General features: G+C 46.4%; 1 protein-coding gene across 3 annotated transcripts in view; it reads right to left on the bottom strand.

Moving 5' to 3' along the window:
• SMYD3 (SET and MYND domain containing 3) overlaps window positions 1-26,402 on the bottom strand; it is a 466,700-nt gene that overhangs the window by 93,649 nt on the left and 346,649 nt on the right. For all 3 annotated transcript variants that reach the window (XM_090263211.1, XM_090263212.1, XM_090263213.1), the window contains 3 exons: window positions 17,407-17,474; window positions 15,626-15,728; window positions 11,538-11,648 (listed from right to left, as the gene is read on the bottom strand). In XM_090263211.1, coding sequence (XP_090119337.1) covers window positions 11,538-11,648; window positions 15,626-15,728; window positions 17,407-17,474 — 282 coding nt within the window. The remainder of the gene's footprint in view (window positions 1-11,537; window positions 11,649-15,625; window positions 15,729-17,406; window positions 17,475-26,402) is intronic.

The raw sequence follows: 26,402 nt of genomic DNA, 5'->3' as shown, positions 1-26,402 counted from the left end.
ATGTGTTCCATTTTAAGATGCACAATAAATAAAGAAATTAGCATAAGACGGCATTGAAAAAATGCCAAGATTGACTAAATTCTGAAGCCAGCAAGATGATTCTAAATTAAGGATAACTGAATTTATGGCACGGAGGGGTTTAATGACAAACGCATAGACAACTGTTTTTATGGGCCTTCAGCTGACGCTTTTAAATTTTAATTGTATAGACAGAAAAGCATTATCAATGCTTTAATAATTCCAGGATTCCAATTTACATATCAAAACGAGAGACAGAGAAAGCCCCCCTCGCTCTTTACCTTTTAGAGTTCTCAGGGCCTGAAAATGACTTGGCAATAAAGGTGGAAAGCAGAGAAGACAGAAGACTTGCTGATGTCTGCAAATAAGGCAGCACCGCATCCTAATTACCGAGAAGTACTGTTGGCTCCGAGATTATTCACACCCTCGCCTCAGCAATCAATACTCAGTACAAATGGTAAACATTCTCATCTTTAACAGAAGCACCCAGAACTGTTGGTAAGCAGGTGAGTATTTGAAACAAACCATATGCCACGTCCCCAGGTACTAACTGGACCCAACAACGTCTCCTTCCCAGCAGAGGCGGGAGAAAGGCCGCCATCCCAGACACGCACAAGCGGTTCTCACTAAGCCATCTCTACCGGCGCAATGGTGTGAGAACTGTGCTAATATCCTGGCTGCTTCTAGAATTTTTGATTCTCCTTCCTTGTGGAATAGGTATCTGACTCTTGTTTCTGCATGTGCCATTTTATTTTTCTGGCTGTTGCTGGTCAAAAGCCAACACTCATATTTTTTAGTGGCTTCCCATTCTTCCATGATAAAAATCCAAACTCTTTGTCTGGCAGACCTCACCCCTCTCCCTGATCACTAGCCTTACCAGCCTTTATCTCCCAGGAACACCGAACTATTTCCAATATATGCAGTCCCCTGATACACTAGACCCTCCAGAGTTCAGAGATATTTCACAGGGTGTGTCCCCGGCCTGAAACACTCCCTCTTAACCTATCTCACTGAACACTCCTACACATACAGCCTTTACATCTCAGGTCAGATGCCTCCTCCTCCATGAAGTCTTCCCTGACTGACTAGGGAAATATCTTCCCTCCTCTGCTTCCACTGTACTTCAACAGGCTTCCATTAAGATAACTGTCACTCTGAACTGAGCTGAGTATTTGGTGCCTTTCTCCACACTCACATCTAAGTAAGCCATTTGCTGGAAAGTGCCATCTTGTCCTCTTAGGATTCCCATAGTTGAATTTTTTTAAGCCTCATGTCACTAAATACTCGAGGAAGGAAGAAAGAAACAAGGGGAAGGGGGAGAAGAAGGGGAGGAAACACTCCAGCAGGGTTGCTGAAAGACTGGAGGTCCATGGGAATTAGGGATGAGGAAGAAGCAAAAAAAGGAAAGGGAGGTCCACGTAAGTGCTGAGCACCAGCAGGAGCCTGCCCTCCAGGACTGAAAAGACTTGCTGGCATCTCAGTCCTTGCTGGGGGTTGAGTGAGGGTTGCTGGAGGCCCCCTAGCAGCTCCTGGTTTGCTCTCTGCTTCCTCCATGGGCCCCGTCTCATCCTCCAGGGTGGAAGATCTAAGATGTTAGTTCAGGGTCTTGGACAAACATCATAATTAAAATGGGCTAAAGTATCCAGTAGTAAAACCAGTCTACAAATATATATATATATATATATATACACACACTTTCTGGTTTTATTTCTGTAGTTCTATTAGCCAAAGGGCTTAAGAAATTGAATAATCTATTAAGCACTTTAAAATGAGGAATAAACAAAGATAAGTGATATTTCAGGAAGCACAGTCAAAAAGGGAACTTTTAGACCAATTTCCTCTCTTGCCTTTACCTTTTTACCTTTGCCCCCACATCCCAGGGCCTCATCAAAAGAATCTGGACAGCTGGATTTCCTGGTCCTGCCTCTCCCATGTCGTCAGTGAGCAAGCAGTACAGGCCCTCTCTCCTCAGCGAAGAGATGGTATTGAACCAGAGGCCTGATGTCTCTTTAGGCTACTCAAGTCCAACAGACCCCTTCTGACATACACTTAGCCCCTGTGATACTGGTTTATGGATCTAAGTGAGAAGTATGTTCTCGAGTTTACCTTTTAGGCTCCGCAGGTCTGCAATCAACAACACACAGAAGAGCCCAATCTAACCATCATTTCAGCAGGTTTTGGGGAGAACGTAGAGGAATGTATGTGCTCATCTGCCATATTTTCCTGGCACCCAAAACTCCTGTTCCGAGCAGAAGATTAGCAACGTGGAACCAACCACACGATAGATCATCATCATCACCACCCGGTCACAGAGCCGCATTATGTAACCTCCTGGCCCTCACCTATGGCCCCATTCCCCAGCTTCATCCCGGCAAGGAGGTGATGTCACTGCAGAGGGCCGACTGCGACTGGGGAAAGTGTGATCCCCCCCAATCGTTACCATAAAATGCACTGTTCACTTTGCTTCTTCCCATATTCCAACAGGGAAGTGTTAGCTGTGGGGCAAAGAGCTGTAGGCAGTCAAAGTTTTATGAAGCCCAGCATGCCCTATTCTAAGGCTTTGGGGCACGTTCTGGGGACCAAGAATGTCAGCCTTCAAGGACATGGCTGAGCCCAGCAAAGAGATAAGGGCAAATGTATTTTCCAAGTAAAATAAAAGTTAATTTTGAATGGCACCATGTGCCCTGAATGTCTACACAGGCTCAGATAATAAAAGGGTTAGAACACCCCATCTTCCCACTCCTAACTTCCGGGATGCCCTTCCCATTGCGGCCGCAGGGCCAGCTGCAGGCTTCATGTAGAGCCCTCTGCTGCCCCCCAGGGCGGGGTGAGCTGGTCTCCGCCCAGCTTGGAGCCCCGAGGCTGCTGGGACCATACAGAGGCCTGAATTCAGGCCAAAGGCTGAGGAATTGTGGGTGGCACTCCCTGTACCACGGGGGAGGAGGAATAAATGGTAAGGGAAGCCTTGTCTGGCGGTTGTCCCACGGTGTTTCCTTCTTTGTTTCACTGCGAGCAAAAGAGTCCCAGTGTGGTCTTGCTCACAGGGTGGGAACAGTTCCCACGGGGCAAACCCTAAAAGGGGCACCAGTTCATTTGGGAGAGAACTTGAGGAAAGAGGCCAGGATGACATCTCCTCTGTCCAGGGATCCACGGGTAAGGGGACAAACGACCTGGCATGTTACTCTGGACAGTGTCACACACGCTGTCTTTACTGTCTTATCAGCCTAAAACCCCCTCCCTAGCACGCCCCACCACACATAACCCCACACCCCCATGTACAGCCCCCCCGTACACCCCTTAGTGTGGGCAGTGCCAGGAACTACAGGAGTGAGCAGGACAGCATGAGTGGGGCTAGCGGGCAGCTGCAGACCCCCAAAGTCTGCACAAAGGCCAGCCCACATCTCCAGAGGGAACGTCCAGGCTAGGGAGAGGGGCGGCGCCAAGGAGAGAACAGGAGTGAAACTTACCAACCCCCCGCCCCCCAACACAGCGATGAATGAAGCACAGAGAAGGCAGGAGGACAGAAATGGGAGGAGAGCTGGGGGGTCTGGTAAGATCGCTGGCCGTTGGGTCTCGGCCCCCGGCCTCAGCACAGGACAGACAGTGCTTCGGCTGCGGAGCACGCGTGTGATTCTGAAGTCAATCCTTTAGCGTGGGCTGCTGGGAAGCTTAGAGTAAGGTTTTTAGCTATTTCCCGTACACAAGGCTATCAAGATTGTATGAGAAACTCAGGGACCCTGGTCAGCAAATGACGGGAACCGAGGCTGCTTAATTCCTGGAACTTTCCATTTAGGTCATTTCCGCAGGTCATCCAATAACAGCAACACCTTATTGAGTGTCTACCGTCTCCCAAGACATCCTCATGTTACCTAATTGACCCTCGGAGCAGCTTTGCCAAGTACAGATCATTCTCATTTTACGAAAGAGAAAACACAGGCTCAGGTGGGGCCGCCGGCCCATGTGAAATGGTTAGTAAGCCGCAGAAGCAGGACAATCTGTGTAACACCAGGCTGTGCTCTTTCCTCCGTGTCTCACGGTGCCTGTCACCCACCATGAGATTTGCTCTCTCTGGCTAGAGTCACTGGTGTTACCAGTAGCTCCAGGACTAGAACAACTTTTACACCTAATTCTGCACTCTTTTGATAAGAACCTACTGCTTTAAGTAAGATACTGATTCAACATACGGTACTAGAATAACGGGACATTTACATGCAAACAATCAGCCTCGTACTATATACAAAATCTCAAAATAGATCAAAGATCTAAATGTAAAACCTAAAACTATAAAACTTTGGATAGAAAACAGAACAAAAACCTTTCTTCTCTTGGATTTGGCAAAGATTTCTCAGACACGGTGTGAACAGACTGATCCGTACAACCCAGCAATCCTCTGACCCCTAGGTATTTACCCAAATGAAATGAAAATGTATATCCACACAAACCCGGTATGTACGTGCTTACAGTGGCTTTAATGGGAAAGAGCATGCATGTCCTTCAGTTGGTGAATGGACAAACAAACTGGGGGCAGCATATAGAATACTGCTTGGCAACGTGAAGGAATCTCACTCGAGATTATAGATTCATAAGTGTGTGTAAAGAGCATGGCTAAATATCAAACGCATTATGCCAAGCGAAGGAAGACAGAATCGAGTGGCTGTGTGGAGCAATTTACATGACATTCTGGACAAGGTAAAGCTGTTGTGACAGAAAGCAGATCAGGGGTTAGCAGGGGCTGGAAGCGGGGGTTGAGCTTGACTACAGGGCAGTAGGAGAAAATTGGGGGTGCTGATGGGACTGTTCTATATGTTGGGTGCAGACTGCATGCATTTGTCAAAGCTCATAGACCTGTACACTAAAAAGAATGAATTTTTACTGAATACAAATTACACTTCAGCATTTAAATAGTAAAATAAAGTATATCTGTTATTTGTAAAAGCAGAGACAGCACAGTGGAGTAGTTAAGAATACAGACTGTAGAGCTGAAAGCCCCAGTCACCGTATCTGCAAAATGGGGATAGGAGTCACCAGCGCCCTCAAAGGGTCGTGGAGGTTAAATGAGACGAGGTGGGTGCATCACTCGGCAGAGCGCCCAGCACACAGTCAGGGCCCCCGAAGCTTTAGCAGGTGCTGTAGTTTCTCCTGTTTCCCAGGGGAGAGCCCCTCTGTCTACAGCCCTTTCTGAGCACCGTGTGCCATGCGCTGGGCTAGCACCGTGCCGAGCACAGGACAAAACACACTTCTGCATCCCATCAACTGCCATCACCGCATCTGTTCCCTGAGCCAGAGCTGCTGTAGGCCATGCGAGGACGGAATTCACGTCACCTCCCATTATGGGGAGACCCTCTTCTTACCCCTGGGGTGGACTTTGGGACAAACCAGAGCCACATGGAGAAGTGGGGGGAGCAGGGCTGCCTGCTCCCCGGGAAGAAGGCAGGGCTGAAGGCCTCAGTCCTATGACAGGTGAGCAGCAGATTCCAGGAGGAGCACAATGGCTTCATTGTTCATCTCCCAGCCAACTTTGTCGCCCATGGTGCCATGCCCAGAAGCCTCTCCCAGTCCTTCATGGTAACATTGCAGGTGGGATTATGTGGTTATGAAGTCAATAAATTCCTTTCCCCGCTTTAACATGAGTGACAGCCAGCACTGCCTTCTCTCCAGGGAAACCCATCCTTCTGGTTGTTCAGAGAAGCAAGACATGGGTAACGCACGGCGACATTTGGTCTTGACTGTGCGCACACACGGTTCTTCCATCCCCCGCCAAAGCCTCCTAACCTTCCTGAAGAAAAGGTAATTCAGTGATGATGAAGACTCTAGAAACAGGACACACGGCCTGCTTAGATAGTTCAAACTGGACATATAAAACAATTCGGAGCTGGCTGGGCTCACCATCCCACCACAAAGCATTTCTGCTCGCAGATAATTTAGCAACATAGAGGAAGGGGGCAGAACAGATTCTTGGTTTACTAACGACCTTTAAGGAATTGCTCATATTTCAAGTACACTCAAGTTACTATAAAAACTTTTTCTCGGGCAGAGAACTCTCATTCCTTTGACTACAGCTTTAACTTGAATGTTCTTTTATTCCTTCTTCAGACAGTCACTGTTTCTTCCTTCGGCTCCATCCTGCCTCCTGTGCTCAAGTGCAAGGACAGCCTGAGGCAGGCACAGCACAAGCAGGAACCGAGGCAGCTCTCACACTGTGCTGGCCCCTCTCTGTGGGATGCTGGGCTGCCGTGGAGCTCCCCAGCTCCCTGATGTTGTGGAGGGTCTCAGAAGGGATCAAAGATCCATGTTACAAAAAGAGGAGCTCAGAAAAGAAACTGAAATAATTACCAAAGACAATCACTGACGCAGCTTTGTTTCAACAGAAGAAAGCAGGACAAAGTGGACTTAGAACTGGAGCATCAGGGACTGAGAAGCTAGTTAGGGCTTTGCCCCCTGCAGGGCCACTTAGTCCACTGATTTCAGAGTGACTCCATGCAACCCTGTCCTCAGAAGGCTCTGTGATAAAGGCAGATGCACATCCCTGCGCCACAGACAGGCAGGTCCTGGGACAAGGGGCACACGGCCCAGAAGCGCTCAGGAGCATTAGATCATTGTTTAGCTTTACATTTTCCTTTGCCTCCAAAGCCTTGAATTCTTACCTGTATACCTGGCAGGGAAACTACAGACTTCCAAGCAAGATGTTGCCAGTTTAGACTTTGAAGTGCTCCCCTCCACTCCAAAACCAGAGCAGTGGTTAAGTAAAATATTAAAAGAGCAACCAAAAATAGCTCTACAAGGTTGAAAAACAAGATAAACATCCCCCTGGACCAAAAACAGAACAGAAACGCAGAGCAGGAAGCTCAGCCAGAGCTAGGACCTCAGGCCTGGAAGCAGGCATCGACTCAGTCTTAATGATTACAAGGGAAGAAAAATGCTTCACGTAAGCAAGGTGAGTGGAGTCAGCTTTAAAACTCCAAGCCAGGGGATGAGGTGAGGTTCCCTTGTTTATTTATTTATTTTTTTAAATGGCTAAAAATAAAGGGCTCATGACCTGTTTCCTTGAGCTAAATATTTATAGGGATCTGGGGTCCCGGAAAGGCAAGAAGACAGAGCCAGAGACAAGAGGCCCATCACCGACAAAACCGGATCTGCAGTGGCCCCCACACCTCACTGTGATGCAACAGCTTCAGCTGCCGTTTCTCACCTGGGGCCTGTGGTCTCTGGGAGAGGCGAGTGCAAAGCTACCAGACAGAGGGGGGAGCGCATCGAGGGAGAAAGGAACCGAACCAAAACGAGCTACAAATATGAGCCTGCTGTTCCAAATTCTAAAACACCCAAGTGAGATGCAATGCCAAGGAAGATAACCCCCCAAAATCAACAGTCAGAACATGACTTCAATCCGGTAAAATAAACTATGGCGCGGACGGACCAAGACTTAAGACAAGCATGGTTAGGACGCTCAAAAAATACACAAATAACAGAGTGGTGGGCATTAGCAGTGACCAAGAAGTGATGAAATTCTGGAAACAGAAAAAAAGTAAGTCATTAAACCCACTCAATAGCAAAACACTTCCTTAGGACATGATTTAAGGGAGTTCTGGTTTGGGGGAAACGTGGAGTAAATGTGGGGCCGGACTGGGGGAGCAGGACTCGGGCAGCAGCAGAAGGAACGTGTGCTGATTCGTGTTCAACTGGGTTCTGATGCTTGGACTTTTCAAACTGAATACATGGACCACGTTATTAAAAATTAAAATTAAACATTTAAAGACTGCAAGAAATATCACGAACAGCAGATTTCGAAGGATAGGCAGTCCTCACTTCCTTCGATAAGTCTGTTTTATTCTTGGGATGAAGCGAACCATCAGAGAGGTGAGAACGTGGACTACATATTTTATTTTTACCCTTTTTATTACTTCTTTCATTAAGTTATAATTTGAAATTATGTCAAGCAGCCATATTGAGGAATCATAAAAATTATAAAAAACAGCTATTTTAATTGCTGTGGTGTTCTCCTAAGAACACTGGCCGCTGGGTCTCGGTGGGACAGCTGTGCAGGTCCCCGGCCCCAGTGCAGGACAGACAGTGGATTCTGAAGTCAGTCTTTTAGCTTGGGCTGCTGGGAAGTTCAGAGTAAATGTTTTATTCACTGCTTGTGCATAAAGTCATGTGGTATGCATTCTGGGGACTAACCTGCTTTCACCTTGTTTCTTGTCCCTCTTATATCACAAGCCATTACAAAATTTATTGTTATTGTATTATGCAGGTGTGGGCAAAAGTAGGTTTACAGTGAGCACGGGAAAGTTTATTCTTTTATTATTAATTTATTAATTATTTGTAATCTTGTTATTATTTTGTATCCTTACTTGTAATAATTTATCTTTTAGGCAATGTCTTTTTTCCATATGAACAACTGTAAACCTACTGTTGGCCATCCCTGTATATACGTGTGCATGTGTGCATGTGGGCCTGTAGCCATGTCAGAAGCTTTTGGGCGGGGAAAAGGGTATAATAAGATAAAATGAGTTGAAAAATAAGAGAAGAGCAAAGAGACGAGGAGAAAAGAAAAAAGAAACAGAGGGACTGAATAGTGAGATCATGGGGTTCTCACTTTGCGGGAGACTGAAGGCCAAGGTAAGAGTCTGAAGTCAATCCTGAAGACAAAGGATAATGCTAAACACGTTAGAACTTCTGACATGGATCAGTGGTGGTGAAGACGACAGTGTAAGACAGTGTGCCCGGGGAGCGAAAGGGAAGACACTGAAGGCCAGGTGACCAAGCGAGGGCTGTTTTAATCCAGGAGTGAGGCAACAGGGCCGTGAGAAAAGTAGCAGACACTATTTTACAAGAAGGATCAAACGTGACAGGCTTTAGCAGAGAGAAAGTGTCACGGCAAGTAAATATGGCTTTTTTCCCCCCAACACAATATGTGACACCCAGGGAAGCGTGTTCGGTTCTACCCGCAACTTATGGAAACAATCAATTCCACTTGGTCTGTTCTTTTTCTGTTGCCATGGATTTTGACCTGGGCACGCCACAGGAGAAGCCAAATCATTCCAAAACCTCCTTAGAAGGTGAACTTTATTTCTTCCAAAAATTAAGCTGCTGCTGATTACAGATGACAACCAACTCCACACATGCAAATTACACCCACTATTAAAAGTCCACTTGCTTTCCTGAAACAGGACACCACACAAGGCCGATAACATGCGCACACAGGCACATAATCAATGTTGTATGATGTAGAGACCTGTTAAGATGAATTTCCTAGGTTCCAAGAAAAACAGAAAAATAAGCCCGAGAACTCGAAATCTAGGAACTGAAGAAAATTTATTTTTGACTAATTTTGAATTTATGATCTTTTGGAAATGCATTAAGCTGAATTTTTTTTTCCCCAAAGCAAATCAATAGCATAGAGATTTCAGAAGGGATATTTATATCGCTGAACAGAATAAAATTGTCATATAAATAGAAACTTAAAATATCACTGATGAATTAATGGAAATCACGTTTACATTCTCATCCAAATACACCCCTTACTCACACCCACCAGGAACCGTTTCAGAGAAACAACAGATCATAATGCTGGAGGGGGCCTCAAGACTTTGCCTCCGAATTCTCTTGCATTACATACAGTACTTCAGAGAAGGAAAACTCTGACTCAAAAAAACCTCCGCTGCCTTGCGGCATACCTCTTCAGGGGAAAGGCTAAGGGAGTAAACCCCGACAGAAAATCCGGAGCCGGAGTCCCTAAGGCGGTTTGACGTTGTAGTCAACACCGGCAACTCCTGCGGCGCACCTGAAGCCAAGCTGTATTGACTCCGTCTTTCCCTTGGACCCTCCAGCTGCGAAGAGAGGGGGGGTCTGCTGCATGGGCAACAGCAGACCCTCCATATCACCCTGCCCAGGCTCTGTAGCTTCAGCTTCACTGGAGAGGACACTCCAGCATCATCACAAGATGTCGATTCAACACGGGAGGAGACAGATACCGTGTCACTCCCGAGTCGGACTGCACAGCCATTCTCGGCAGTGCAGATAGACTCTTAAGAAGCTACACCATCGTCTCTCGAGACGGAAGGCTGCCAACTACGACGACGACATACAGTACTTGCCTTTCTCTGTCTGACTCACCTCACTTAGCATAATGCCCTCAGGTCCCTCCATGTCATGGAGAATGGCAGGATTTCCTTGTTTTTATATGGCTGAATATATTTGACACACACATATAGTATACAGAGCAAAGCAACAGGGCTGTAAACACACACACCCCATTAGCTGTCTTTCTCTGAAGCACCCCAATATGATGCTAAACGAGCTGTTAGCTCAAAGGAGGAAGAGACTGTCCCAGCGGACTTGGTAGACGCTGCGGATCCGCTGCCTGAAACCCACTCACACCCTTGTTCTACCTCGTCGTCCTCTAGCACAGAGGCTGAAGAGCAGAAACGCAGTTTCCTCGCCTCTTCCATAACTAAAAGTCACCGTGAGACAGTTCTGAACAGTAAGATGCAGGCAGACATCCCGAGGAGGGCGCCCCTCTGCGCGTTGCTTGACTGAAAAGGTAATAACCCCCTTCTTTCTCCAGGTCTGGAGCTGAGCGGGGGCTGGGGCAGCTGTCATCCCGGGACCATGAGGACAAAGGGACATGCTAGGGAGGGCTGAGGAGCACGACAGGACTCTGGGGCTGCCTTAAGATGCAGGAGGAGCTGCTCCTGTCTTGGGCTGTAGAGCCCCCCCAGTTCCTGAGAACAATACCCCACACCTACTGGTCAGTTATCTATTATTTGCAGCCGAGCCCCTTCCTAATACACTATGACAGCCAGACACCAACGATCGCCATAAACCAAAAGCGAACATGGCCCCAACTGCAATGAAGACATTTTTGAGGGTCTTCCCTATCAGGGTCACGTAAGAGGCAGTAAATCCGAAGGCATTCCCTTTCCCAAGCGAGGACGCGGATGGGAAGCTAGCTTGCTGCCTTGCGTTCAGGTTACTCAAGGGGAGAAATCCAGGGCCTCCCTATGATTCCTTCTATGCTTTTCAGGGGCTAAAGTAGATGGAATCTTGGGAAGCTACTAGCAGGGGATCCAACTTTTCCCATTTAATTCATTTATTTCTAAAAGTGCTTTTTCATGAAAACTTAATCAAGTTCACTGATTCCTACATCTTTGGAATGACCTCATGCAGTGAAATCAATCACCTCTCTCTATCCATGTTGGCAGCAGAGGTCACAGGAAGTTGTGATACAGAGGAAGGGACGCTGGATTTAGTCAAAAGGTCTGGGTTGGAGACGTGTTTAATGCCCACGTTCTCTCCAGACTCTGGGCCGCATGGATCCTTCCCTGAGAGGAAACCTCTCATTGCTTGGCTGGTGAAGGAAGTTTCAGTAAATAAAGCATATGCAGCACCAGGCATTATTTCATCGACTTCTGTTTCCTGCTACGCGCTGAGGGGCATTTACTTTCGGATCAATGAAAAATAGCAGAGTTCTCTGAAAGGTCATTGGAATGTTACCGCCAGGCTGGTTCCACACAACATACCTTGTCCTGGGTTTGGCATCGGACACAGTCACATTCAAAGCAGTATTGATCCCTCAGCTGTTGCCGGCGCTCCTCACTGGTCATCAGCATGTCCAGGTAGCAGATGGTGAGCTGTGGAAGCCCGAGAGAAAAGGGGTCACAGGGCTGTTGTGGCCACTGCCTTTAACAAATGCTGATTATTGCCAATTATTAAAGTAAAACATTTTTATTGAACACCAGAAAGTGTGAGAGAGAAGATACTACTCGAAGCATCTCCAGCCAAAGGATCACATGTAAAATTTTTTTGCTATACCTTCCAATCTTTGTTACATGGTGAGCACGTATCTGTATTTTAAAAACTGGGCTCATTAACTTGAGACACGTTTACACCTCATCTTTTATTCACTGGGTAGTAAAGTATGAAGAGCTGTTGATGTTCGGTATTACTAAGGTTTGGTAAATAAGTTCCATCGTCACTGGTAATCAGAGAAGCCAAAATAATCCTGGCAATCAGATGGGTGACAGACGACATGGCCAGACTGCTCTTAAATGCTAATCGATTCTAGAGCTGCCGCCTGGAATTCAGGGTCAACCAGATTTGGTATCTTTGTTAATTAGGAGACTGGTGCCTTACTCGTGACTCGAATGAAAAACAAAGTGGAATAATTTCCAAATAGGGAGAATTTAAGGTCAGGATGCAATCCCTGAGGGAAGCTCTTAAATTGACTTCCTCAGACCCTTTCAGGTACAGCGACCACACCCTGGCTTGGATGGTGGGAGGGTCATAGGTGAGAAGGCGCACTTCAGGATGTCTTGGGGTCCTCTCGAGCCCCAAGAGTCCGCTTCAAGGTACAGGTCTTCAGGTAACATCAGGATATCCACACATTTCCCATGGGACTAGACCTCCTTGGTGCTGAACGTCTGATTCAAAACCTACAGAATCGAGCTCCTGGTTTTACCCAGCCTGCTGCATCTCAGTGGGGCCTGCCCAGCCTCAGGGGACAGTAATGCACCTGCTGTGTTATCCACCTGAAGTCTCGGCATCGCTCTGGACTTCTCTTTCGTTCACATCTTCCGTCTAATCCATCAGGACTTTCTGGGGCCTCAGCTTAAATACACACCCAGAACCAGCCACTTCCTGCCATTTCTGATGCTTGTAAAATGCAAGTCTCACCGCTGGTCCCCCTGCTTCTCCCTGGGCCCCTGCACCCCACCTTCTGAGGGATGCCCTGAAAACAGAAGTCAGGGCACAGCTTTTCTCTGCTCACATGCTCCAACGCTCCCCTCCGCCCCCCGTTTGCTTAGAGCAATGGCCAAGTTCTCACAACTAACTCAAAGTTGTGGGGTTTCTGCTTCCCGGCCGATGCTAGTCCACGACGTGATGCACCCACCATGGAATAAGCGCAGAAGCGCCAGGTGAAATTAACAAGCTCTGCAGAGCAATTCGGTAAGAGACATTTTCTGTGCCTCTCGTAACAGAACATAAGGCTTTTATGTTCTACGCTTTTTAAAAAAAATTTCATTTTCTGAGTAATTCTTTTTCATCAAACTTCACAAAAGTATTAGTCTGCAATGAAATGGTGGGGTGGGGTGGGGGGATCCCTCTCCTGCACAAAAGGTAGTGAGGAGAGCAGAGGTTTCAGTCCAGTGCCCACCCCACCCCACCCCCCAACCCCCATCTCTGAGCTCATTTCTTTTCCCCACTCCAGCCAGCGACCTCAAGGCCCAAGTGCTGGCCGGTCCTCTGCCCTCCCCGCTGCTACTGCGGGGGCCGGCCTCCCTCTGAGTGTCAATCAAATCTCACTTTCTCACTGAGGTCTAACCTGACCACCCCGTTTAAAATAACCACCTGATTCCCACCCCACCTGGTACTCCTAACTCGCTCACCCTTCCCTAGTTTTTCCAATTCTGTAACACGTATCGGCTCGTGACATAGGGTATAAACTAATTCCTTATTTGCTTCTACATGAGGACAAAATTGTGGGGTCTGTGGGGCGGGAGAAGAAGGGGCCGGTGCAGGAGAGCAGGAAGGTGGGAGAGGACAACTCCCTAGAGCAAACACCCCCAAGTGGATTATCTCCGGCTTGGAGGAAAGCATCTCAGGGCTGCAAAGCATGACGCTGCATGTCTAAACTCATGGCAGGGCTGGAGGGCCGTCCCTGGGGACAGCAGACAGCTTCGGGGGTGGGGTGGGGGGCCTCCTTACAGCAGCCAGCAGGGAAGGAGGTGTGGCCTGGGCAGCCAGAGCTGTCAAGTCCCCCAGGGCCGTCACCTGGTGACAGCAGCCACGGCCTTGTCGGCCTGGTTGGCTCTCTGCAGCTCCTCACGTGTTCGGCACTAGAACATGCTGCTCCACACACAGAAGCAAGAGCTCCTGCCCTTAGGACGTGTAGGCAGGGGTGTTGCTCAACCTCTGCGGTGAGCCGGACCCTCACCGGGACAGGCAGCATGGGACAGTGCAAGCCAGAAACGGGGTCGGATCCACTTGGGATGTGCACCCACATCTGACTCGAGTCTGATACTCTTCTTACAATAGCACAGCTGCTTCCTGGGCTTCTGGGGGCTGTGGGAGAGCTCTGGGGGACCGCTTCTTCAGGGGCTGCTGGGCACCGTGAAACCTGAAATGCTCAAGCCCATGCTGAGCAGCGTTCTGGGATAACTGGGACCACAGCCACTTGCCAATCCTTTAAATCTTTCTTCTGCTTCATGCTCTGAGGCCAGCACTGCCTCTGGGGTGCAAAGGCCTATCAGACAAGCTCTTGTTTAGAGAGAACACTATATCCCAAATTTCAGATAACCAGTTTCTGGGCACACTTTTCTAAACAGCCCATTAATAAGTTTGGGGCAGTCTTCACAGCTTTCTTCTTCCGTCAGGCTCTCAGGTCCTCGGCTTCCTTACAGGAGGCGAGACGGTAATGTGGGCTGACCTCTGTCCCCTCGGGAATTAACTCTAGGACCCTGCTTCTCAGTCCAGCCCAACGGCCCTTCGTCATCAGCCCCAGCTGTCAGATCAGATCAACTGGCAGCAGTTGGTGGGTGACTACAACCTGTAGCCCTTTCTCAGCTCCCAACTAATGGGCTGAAGGTGGAGAGTAGTTCCCTTTCTTACCTGCCTCGAACTCATGTATGGCCCCGGGAAAAAAAAAAAATCTCAGTTCCTCAAATTGTTGACAGACATCCCATGTACTCAGTCCTGAAAACTAGAAATTCAATTAAGTGGCTGTATAAGCGACAGCTTATTTAGTTGAAAATCTGTGTGGAGGGCGTCTTATCAAGGCCAAATCCTTGTCTACATAAAATATGGTACCTCTGAGTTTAGGTTTTATTGGCTGAGCGCTCCATAAATGCAATAAAATCTTGTGATACTGTTTTCCTTGCAATAAATATCCACTTAGTGAGTTGGAAAGTAGAGGGAGACTGGGTTCTACGAAGCGTAAATGTCTACAACCCAGAATTCAGGGTAGTAATCGTGCAAACCCTGGGCAGCTCAGGAGGGCAGCCCACCTGCAGACCTTGGACTGCTGAGAAGGTTCCTCATCCAAGAGGCTGGCTTGGCAGGTCTGCAGAACTGAAGGGTCAAGGCCGATGCACTGCTGGGGGTCACGTTCCCTGTCCTGTATTCCTGTCCCATCTTTGCTTGAACAATTGCGCACGTGTGCTGATAGGTTTGTAAAGGCCCAACGGCCACCTAAAGCTCGTTTGCTTTCTTAATGAAGAGGCAAAGATGGGTCACCATCAAGATGCCATTAGTGGCCTTGGGAGTAAGTAAGCCTCTGGGACCTATTCCCACGGAAGGATGATGACCAGTTGCAGAAATGTGAGAGGTCGCTGAACTGTCTTTATGTACAAAACACACACACAGTCCCACATACACCTCTCTCACACACACAACAGGAACTGTCAGCTTCTAGCAAGATGATGATTTTAAGAAAAGCCCATCTACCATCTGGGACAAGTAGCAGTGGGTACGTCCGTTGCTGGGCTGAGGCATTAGTTTCTCCCTGGGAGAAGGACAATGAAGAGCTGTCCCTCAGGCGCCGCTGGTTTCAGGGAAGAGCCGCACTGAGAGGGCCTTTGATGGAAAAGGAGTGGGAACACAGGTTCCTTACCTCTTCTCCAGCCTCGATGTCTCGGACGGCACGCAGTAAAAGGTGGGGCCCGTTGAACACAATCGAACAGTTGGGGTCGCAGCTGTGATTGAGCAAAGACATACTGGAGGAAAGAAAAGAAAAAAAAAAAAGAGGGAGACCATCACCACTCAGCAGAGTCAAACATCTAAATGTGATGAATACAATGGGCAAGAGACACTCAGCCTGGGAGGGAGGGGGGCCAGGTAAGGCTAACCACATGCCAGGGATTGAGTCCTCTGGGGGCAGTCACAGAAGCCCACCTCATAGGAACTAAAATGCTCCCCAAGATGGAGGCTAACTGGGGAAGTTTTTAATAAAAACATTTGATTCCTATTTAGGGGCAGGGGTGAGGAGTGAGTTGTCTCGTTAGAAACCAGGCAATAAGGCAGCCCAGGAAGAAGATGGGAGAGAGACTGACTTGCACAGAAATGACCTCAGAGATAATGGGCTGCAGTGATGCAGCAGTAATCACTGCAGCCCGCGCAGCACGGACCGCTCCCGCGGGGGCCTCATTTGCTCAGCACCTTTGGGTGAGCGGCACCTCGGTGAGAACACCCACAGCTACTGCGGAGAATAATTAGGCGTACTTCCTCCTAAATGGAAAGCTAAGGTCACCTGCTAACTAGATCCCAGTGCATTCCATCACCTCGCAGGTGCATTTTGTACTATCTGGGAAAGGGGATGCATTTAGGCTGCCTCTGTATGTGTTAATAATTAGAATAACTAAGTGAGCATTTGCTGTGTAGAAAGCACTTCTTACCATGTTTATCAAATTTAATCATGATAATCTTATGAGGGTCATTTACTGATAAAGAAACTGATAACACGGAAGTTAAGTAGTAACTGGTGACTGAGCTTGGGCGAGGTGGTCTGAACTCAGGGCATGTGTGCGGAAACACTACGTTACGGCCTCTGAGGATGAGCATCAATAGGCCTGGAGTTCGTGATGCCAGGGAGATGTAAGAGAAGATGAGGGACTCTCAGACTCACAATTAATTATAAAAAGACTATTTTTATATTTGGACGCTAATGGCATGGAACTGGGAGTGCCCGGAGAGCCTGCGGAAGGACAGTCTAATAGATCTATGACAAAGGTCACTTCGGTGACAGCCGCTCCCGGAGCAACGTGGCCCAAATGTGCTAGGACAAAGAGACAAAAGGAACCGCAGTGAGTCTGGTGAAATCGTCAGGTGCGTCGGCCTGGGAGGTCGGGGCCCGGTGAGAGCAAAGCCGAGCCTCCCCCTGATGGCGCGTGAGCACCCACAAGCCGACTTCTAACCCTGGGTTCCTGGGAGCAAGAGTTTCGGTCTGATGTCTGCCCCTGCCTCTTCGTTAACACCACAGCACGGACGCTAATTACTAAAATCCTGCGGCACACCAAAAATATATATTTGTTGCTGATCTGACAAAAAAACAGCTATAATTTTGATTTATTCACACTGGTGGCTATTGTGTTGGCTGTCACTTACAGTCGAAGGGAAAAGACGTCAGTGCCCCTGGGTAAGTTGTCAGGTATTGTACGTTTTAGAAATTCTTGAGGCACACTGGTCAAAAATCGCTGCCGCAGCATATAACATGGGTTATAAAATTGTTTTCTTTAAACGTAACATTTCCCATTTTCTTGTAATTTAGCATCAGGTTTCGAGACTGGCTCTTGAACCAGCTGCTACAATAGCCTTTCTAACCACCTCCCAAAGGCTGGAGGGCTGGGTGTGAATTAAAGTTGTTTCTTCCAGTAAATGAAATCCCATCCACCATACCTAGGATACAGGCCAACACCAACTTCCTGCATCTCTGCGTTACAGATGGTGAAAGAATTGCAGATTACCTGTACAAGAAACAAACAAACAAAAAGAACGAGGGACAATCAGGATTACCAGAGTCACCTGAGACACTTCACATCCAAGAGAACAAAATTTTCAAAACAAAATGTAGGGGTCTTTTAGTAGCAGCTTCTGAAAGATAAAGCCAAATCTGGATGCTTTTCCACTTGCAAAAGAAAATACACGGGACACGCTTTCCTCAGGAGCCCGGGTGGTTAAGCACAGAAATACCAACATCCTGTAAACGACATCAGGCTTAAACCAGCACAGCGCCTCTGCACCTCTGTCCGTTCCTCCGCCGCCAAGTTACGCAGCTACATAAAATGTCCGAAGTTCAGAACACACATAATCTGTTTATTGAGAAGCAGACCCCTACCATGCCAGTTTTTTTTCACTGAACTGCCTGAGGTTTCCAAATGCCACTGTGTATCTGATGGGTAACAAACAGCCTGTCTTTTAGTCCCAGGAAGAGTGAAGTGCACCCTGAGTTTGTATCAAGGGATGACAAGCCATGGGGAGCACAGAAGTCACTCAGTCCAGCCACGGCATTCACTAGGCTCATGCGACACCCCTCGCTGAGTATACAGCATGGTCCTCTGCCCTGCGGTGGGGGGCGGGGGGCAAAAGAAATACAAGATGCAATCACTGCGCAAAGGAATTTAAACCTACGGAAAGCCATACAGAATCATGGAAAGAGCACTGGACTGCAAAAAAGAAAATGTAGGTCCTGGCCACATGTCAATGCCCAGGCCAGTGTTGGGGACAGAGCAGTGAAAAAACAAATTCTGCCTTAATGGAGCCTAAGATCTTAATGGAGGGCAGATAAAACTCAATGTCACATGTGGATAAATGCTAAGGAAGAAATAGGTAAAGGGTCGGAGGCCAAAGTGCTCCAGAGAGCTATTAGGAGAAGGTGGCATTTCAGCAGAGACCTGAAGGACTGTGGAGATGAACAGACGCCTATCTAGGTGGTAAAAGTTCGTGGCAGAGAAAGACGAAGGGCAAGGGCCCTGGGGTAGAAATGTTCTTGGAGAAAGAGGAACAACAGGAAGATGAGTGTGGCCTAAGCAGAGTAGGTAAGAAGAGGGGTAAGACAGGAGATCAGAGAAGCCGCTGGATCATACAGGAGCTTATAGTCATGTTTGGATTTTATTCTGAATAACAAAGCCTCCAGGTTGATTCTGAGCCAAGGAGAGAATCGATCTGATTTCTATTTTGAAAGGATCATTCTGGCTGTTGTGTAGAGAATGGGCTACAGAAAGACAAGGGCAGAAGTAGAAGGAACAGTTAGGTGGCCAGGGAAATAGTCCAGGAGGAGGAGGAGGAGAAGGCTGCAAGGAACAGATCTGTTGCAGGGAGTCGGGAGGAAGTCCTACGGTTTTGTTCCAAAGTTACCTTAAATTTGAAATGCCCTATTAGACAGTCAAGCCAAGCCTGAGAACGAGCAACTGGACTCTGGGGGAGCAGATAGGGCTGGAGACAGAAACTGAGGACGCAACAGCACACAGCCCAGCCAGAGGAGAGCAGAAGAGACCACTAGACCTGAGGCGAGACCGTGATGTACGTGCATGCTGACTTGGTAAAGACTTTCTGTAAAGAAAAAAGCAACAACAACGGATTTCTCTAAATCAGGTTTATATGAAAGAACATAAAGTATAAAAAAACTGAGTCCTCTGAGACTTCCCCTGCTGCCAAGAGCTTTTCCAGGAAATTCAGTGCAACCTATCCTGAGCTGGCATTTCCCCCCCAAAGCCTGATAAAACTGCAGTTTCAAATCAGGAACTAAATTGGTATACATGCACATATTTTACACACACACTAGTTAAACTGCTTTAAGGGGATCTGCTTTACATTAAGTTGAAACAGTATGCTGCCTGTGCATATTAATGTATAAAATGGATGGTAAAAATGCAGAACAAAAAAAACCCTGTTTTCTTTTTTGTAACTTTAAACTTTTAAAAACGGGAATGTATTGGGGGTGGGGATATACATTTTAATACATATTTTTAACATAGAATCAGGAATTCACCTGAAGCAATCCACCGATGAAAAACTAGGTCTAATTTGCTAACTTTCAAATCAAATGAAAACTGAAAGAAAAAAAAAATCAAACTGTGAAGAAAAGTAAAGGTTTTTACCAAATGGATTTATTGTGGTCGACGTTTTAAAAAGGAAGAGCAAAGAAAAGAAAGGACCACCGCCAACTTCACCTGATCCCCAGGCTCAGCTGACTTTCTACTTCTCTCAGTAGCAGCATTTATCACCCGGGGCCGTTACTTACCCATTTACTTGACAGCATTCACACCTCGACTGTGAAATACTCGGAAGGCCAAGAGTGTTCCGTTTATCACCGTGTTCCTGCGTCTACCACAGTGCCTGGCACATGGAAGACACTGATCAACGTTTGTTCCTCACACATGGATGGTTGCATGGGTGCGGTCCTCAGCGTGCCCAAAAGGATCATTATCCAGAAGAGGATCAGAGAAGATGCCAGAAACAAAACACAGGTGCTGTGTCCCGTGGAAGGGGAGAGATGGGCGTGGTTCGGTGCCGTGAAAAGTAGAAGCTAATCCTCCAACTCTCTTCTCCTTAGGAAGCCAGTCTTTGCATATCCCTGCTGGTGCCTCCGTCCATCCTTCCTCTCCGTTCCAGTTCAGCTTTTGTGTCATTCTCTTTGCCATCAGTCCAGTGGGCGGGATGACAATTCTATCCATCAAAAGAGCACAAGGACTAATTTGATTCTCTGCTTCAAATTCCCAGAGCCTCATAAATTGGACACAGAATATTTGCAAATGAGTGAATGAATGAATGAAGAAATGCTAGTCCTCATGTTTCTCTTCTTCCTTTCATTTCTCTTGCATTTTTCCCTTTTTTATTCATTTTCTTTCCTTATTTTTCTTCTATTTTCATTATTATCAACTTGTCGCCCTCCGATCTTTCTTCCACCCCACACCACAACATGAACAGGATGTTTTCAAGTTTTATTTCACAAGTGCTAGACAATTCCTCATTTGTATGATTCTCAGAGGAGTTATGTGCTAGCGTTCCTGAGCTAGTGAATAAAAATTTAATTTTTTGCCTGCTCCCACTTTCATTAAAAATATTGGTTCTGCTCAGCACTATCTGAATCAAGAAAACTATTGCAGGAAATATTGATATATAGCTGATAGCAATGGTGGATGTGAGGTAGCTCTTGGTTTTTTGTTTTTTCTTAATGAAAGAATAGGTGATAATATGTTTGTATGTGCTTATGTGAATATGTGAAGAGTTGATCTTTACACACACACAAAAAAAAGAATGTAAATATAACCCAGCAATAAAAGTTTAAATGTTTTTCAAATTACTGTTTTTAAATAAACAATTTTCTTACAAAATTGCACAAGCTGAACAGTCAATGAATGAATACTTCACACAAGGCTGCACAGAAAAGCATACTAATGGGATGACAGTAGCCCCCCTTGTCCCTGGTTTTGCTTTTCGTGGTTTCAGTTACCCATGGCCAACTGCGGCCCAAAAACACTACATGGAGAATTCCAGAAATAAATGATTCACATTTTAAATCTTGCACCTTCCTGCTCCATCCCTCCCAGGACATGAATCATTTCTTTGTCCAGCGTCTCCATGCTGCATATACCCCCGCCCCCCATCAGTCACTTAGTAGCGTCTCTGCTCCCAGACGGCCTGTCCAGGTATCCCAGTGCTTGTGTTCACATCACCCTTATTTTATTTCCTAACGGCCCCCAAATGCAAGCATAGTGATGCTGGCAAGTCAGACATGCCACAGAGAAGTCACAACGTGCTTCTTTTAAGGGAAAAGGTGGAAGCTCCCAACTGAACAAGGGAAGGGGATACATCGCATGCTGTGCTTACTAAGACCTACAGGGAGACCAGTTCTTCTCTCCATTAAACTGTGGAAGGAGGAAGAAATCCGCGCTAGTGTTGCGGCTGGACCTCAAACTGCAGAAGATATGGCCGCCGTGTGGGCTAAGTTCTTAGCTAAGAAGGAAAAGGCATTAGCTTTTATCACAGGTGTGTTTGTGCAGGAAAGACATAGTACAATAGGATTTGGGACTCTCTGTGGCTTCAGGCACGCCCTGGGGTCCTGGGACCCACTCCCTGCAGCGAAGGGGGGCTACTGTATTTCAATAACAAAGCAATTCTTTCTAAAAACTAAGCTTGAGTAGTACTTTAAAAATATTTCCCATGACAAAATATTAAAAAGTTATGCTTACTCTTCATAATTTTTATTCTGAGATCATCAAAAACGTTTATATAACATTGTAGACTTTCTGGATGATAAAAATTTGATGAGCTAGTACAAGTAGTCATTGAACCTCTATATTTTGTGAAAACAAGAGTGAAATTTAAAGTATTCTATGAACCAACTTCTCATGGCATTTGGTTCAGATTCTAGGTCCAGAGCCTGATACTTAAGTGTTCCGAGGTTAAAAATGCTCCTGTATTAATGAATACGATACACAGTGGGAATCCCTCAGAAACTTATTTTATATTTGTGTTTACAGTTCATTTTTTCCTCAGATTTTCTGAACTAGAAGTCTTTTATTGTAGCAGTAGATACACTGAGACACAAGGGAAAATCACCTCCATGTTATTACCTTTTAATGGCAAAGCTGAACAGCCAGAAGAAAACTTACGGCCCATTCAGAACAGAGTACGTTCACATGATCGAAGAAGGCGCCCACTTCCCAGCCCCCGTCCCTAATTACTGATTTTTACAAAGAACTCGGTCTGTGTGCAAATAGCTTTAGCTGGCTTTTAGCCTACTTCAAAGAATGCTTTTTATTTCAAATACACACACACACACTTAAAAGAAAACTCAAGTTTCTGAACATAAATATAGTTTCCTCAAAGACTATCTGCATCTCCTTCATAATTTCTCTATTTAAAGCATAAGTAGAATGTCCAGGAAACAGAACTTTGGACATACATTGCATATTAATTAGAGAGACTAGAGGTAAATTTTCAAAGGAAACTTACTGCACTTAGTTTAATTAAGCCCCGTGGATAGAAGGAAAGAAGTGGAAAGAGTTGTCAGGTATGAAGACCAAAAGGAGAAGTTCTCATATAAAATAGCTGCCCCTCCCCATTACTCCTAGTACGAATAATTCCCTCATTTTGAAAGTACAGTTGTATTCTAGGGCATAGCATTCTCCTTTCACAGCAATATTTTTTCAGAATGTTCTCATAAACCTCAAGAGAGTCAAAATTTTGCCTCCTGGTCCCTATCTGCACGGTAAATATCCATCCACCTTCCATGACTCAAATCAGGCCCTTCAAACGCCCGCTGCTCCTCTGCTGACCCATCTACCGTCTTTCCTAGCCCTGAAGACAAAGCTTTTGCAAGTTCCAAACCCTGACACAATGGGAGGGAAGTCAGCCCAAGAGGGAAGAGGCGGTATTTCCCAAATGACAAAATCACAGATCCCCAGGATTCACACAAGGGTTTCTAGAGAGTTCCCAACAGTAAGAAGGGTTATAACATCTGTTTCAATTTCAATTAAAAAAAAAATCAATAAATGAAACGATTACTGCAATATATTTTCTCTTTGTCGGGAGGTAGCTGGAGAGCCTTGATGCTGTACCAGTGAGCAGCCTTGAAGGACGTGGTGGCGAATGACCGAGCTCCCCTGCCGGTCTTGCGATGATGACCCTGCATAGACTTTTCCAGTGTTGCTCAGTCAGATGCCATTTCATTTGCAAACCTAATGGCCCACTGGTTAACGACAGCGAGCGAGGATGTTGGAAAATAAGGTGAGGAGGAACATACAAATGATAATTCTAAAAATGCTCCATATAATGAGTTTTATCTGCTTGAAATTCTTACACAGCACATCCAAACGTCTCCAGGATTCAGAAAATGTTAGAAAGAGAACAGATGAGTGTACAACCTTATTTCTAGCAGACGGCATGACAACTATTAGAGTCTCCGTTGGGGTATTTGAAACGTGCTTGGACCTAGCCACCTAAAACCTTCTCCTACCTCGTCCCTTAGAAGCAGAACACAGAAAGTATAAGATCTAATCTAACCTGTTTCTTAAAGAGGACATTGTAAGAATGGCAAACAGCAGGTCATGAAAGCTGGGTGTTATCTGAGGCCCAAGGCAAAAATATCCATTTGAAAATAATGTGTTTTTTTTTCTTTTTTTTTTTTGGCAGTGGGAGGGGGCACAAAACTAATTTAAAGCATGTACACAACTTGTTAAATGGGAAACTTTAAAATTTCTCTTTATATAATACGACTAAGATTTTGCAATATATTTTAATAATACAAACTAAGTTACAAAAACGAAATCATCTTATGTAAGGACACTTCTTTATCCATCCCATGTAACAATACACACAGAAACGGGTCCCCGAGACCCCGGTACAGGCCAGGACCATCTCCAGAGCGGCAATGTCGTCTGTCATATTTCAAGCTGCGGTCACAAACCATGCACACTAGACATACGAAATGCTCAACAATGACTTGCCAAAGCTAAAATCAATAAAGGCCAATATCATAAGTGAGGGAATAGCAATCGTAAAATTGAGGCTCTTATTTTATATCTTTCCCAAGGTCAAATGACCAAATGTCAGCAAATGAGGATTCATAGAATGAAGCTCTTTTAGATAACATGCTTGCTTTCTAAAACCTGCCCACATTTGCATTTTCCAAAGGGTGTTACTCACCGGCTGAACTTATTATATCATAAACAATCATCCTTGATAATAGAAAGCAAAACAGGAAGGACAGTCACAAATCCGTCCACTCTTCCTTCCCTGAGGATATCACCCAGCATTTCACCTCGGAGGCCATCTGATGAATAAAGTCCTTACTAGAGATGCCTGTCAAATACGTATCAAAGTGTAAAGCTCTGGAACATGATTTCCATTGAGTTTTCCTCCCACATCCCGAGGCTCAGAATTATTGTGATCTTAAATAATTTATTACAGGGTGTTGTTCTAGTTTCCATAGCTCTGCCTAAGTCTTTAATTTCATCTAGCCATGCTATGCAAAGAGTTTATCACAATGAACTTAACTTTCCCCATAGGTCGCACTTAAAAGACTTCTTCGGCTTGAATCTCTAAACATGTTCTCTTAGACGATCATCTAGTTTCATTATTCCCTTTCCATGTAATTGGAGCCAATATCCAGCCCTGGGCAGTGCTGGAATTCTCTGCTGTAGCCTCTTGGCTCCAGTCCTCAGTTCCCAAATGGACTTTGCTAGGTGCTGTGTGTCGCGACGGAGGCTGCATTGGATCTAGCAGGCTCCAATCCTGTTTTTCCACCAAGTTAATGGAGAAAAGAATACTACAGAAAAACGTTTCATGCGAAAGACAAAACGGAACACTAACCAACTGCTGATGTAATCCCCAAATGCAAGAGAAGTTCAAGTGTGCGCTGAGGTTACCCTCCCTGGGTAGAAATTCAGGTGACTATTCCAGGAGAAATGTTGGCAGGCCAGCGTCTGTCATACAGAGCACACCTGACGTCTCAGGGAGGGAAACCCCAGCCGCCTCGGTTTCACATACGAGAAGGGCCAAATGCCAGCGACGGTGAACCTGCAGAGGACCTGCGGGAGAAGGGATGACCTCCGGATGCCCTCGGAGCCTCCCTCCGCCACCACCTGCGCGGACCACGTGGAAAAGCCCACACCGCAAAAACCACCGTCTCCCAACGAATGGACCACCTGAGAGGAACACCTGACGTTGCTATGGTGCTACATTTTGAAGCACTTCTAGTCCTCCAGCCTGCTCACAAGGGAGCAATTAGTAGAGCATCGTTATTTTAACGATGAGGAAAGGAAGGCGGGGAGAAATCAATACACGATTCTAAGGCTACATGTTTACCTGCTCTGCCACATCAACAAAATTCAGTTTGTCAAAATAACCTTCTTAGTAGCAAACTTGGTCCTGAAGGAATGAGATACAGGTCAGATTGGGGGTGGGGGGAGTGTTGAGTGAACCAAGATCAGGAGCACAGCGATACGCTCCGGGGCCTTCAGAAACAGAGGTTTACTCATGCGTTTATGAGGGCCTATTATATACAAGGCACAGAGCTAGGCACTAGGAAGGAAGGAGGAAAGGCTGGCTTTTTTATTTTGCTGACTGATCTCCATGAAACAGGATGCAAAAAATGTCACATTTCTCTCTAATTCTGATCCATTTTAGCCTTCTTCAGCCAAAGATGATTTTCCTGACTATCGGCTCTATTTCTCTGTAAGTCCCTCTGTCAAAGTCCAGGCTGCAATAATGCAGGTGGCACTCTCATCTGTCAGGTCAATTTAGAAACGCACGAGGCTGCTGTTCTTCCATGGCTCTGGGAGGTGCGCTGGCCCCTGCTCTCTGATCCGTCACACGCAGGACGGCTGGGGCTGACTGAGCACCAGCTGGGAGACAAAGTAACACAGATCGGCTTTGAATTTCCCACTTGCGCCCTGTCTAGCTGCACTCCGCCACCATTACCAAACTGGTGCCATGCCCGTGCGGGCTAGAAAGATCGGTCAGCTACATCAGAGCCAGCGGCTAAAGCGAGGGGGAAAATGAAGCCGTGACACTTTGTCACATGAGTGTCACAGATTTGTAGGCACTCGTATGAGGAACGATCAAGGACAGGATTGAAAAGACCCTTCCCTCCCACTGCAGCCTCCTCTATCTCCCCCCGAAATAAGCAGGGTATTTCCTCTTGTTCTGTGAACACCTTCTGCATCCTCACTGGGTCGCATTTAGAAACATCAGGGAATTAGTATTTCCACGTGAGGTGAAATGTACTAAATGATGTATGTGCCTCAATGTCCACACTGTAAGCCAATTAGTTTTGATTAGGAAGAGTCCAGAAATAAGGGGCCAGAACTGACCAGAAAGCTATAAACCATCCGAATTGTGAATATTTAATGGTAATACATGGAGCCTTGAAATGGCTGCCGGCACTT

The sequence above is a fragment of the Furipterus horrens genome, unplaced genomic scaffold (genome assembly GCF_987537825.1).
Source record: "Furipterus horrens unplaced genomic scaffold, mFurHor1.1.pri manual_scaffold_15, whole genome shotgun sequence".
NCBI classification, from domain to species: domain Eukaryota; kingdom Metazoa; phylum Chordata; class Mammalia; order Chiroptera; family Furipteridae; genus Furipterus; species Furipterus horrens.
Note: the sequence above shows the minus strand (reverse complement) of the source record. Positions and strands in the feature narration are given on the sequence as shown.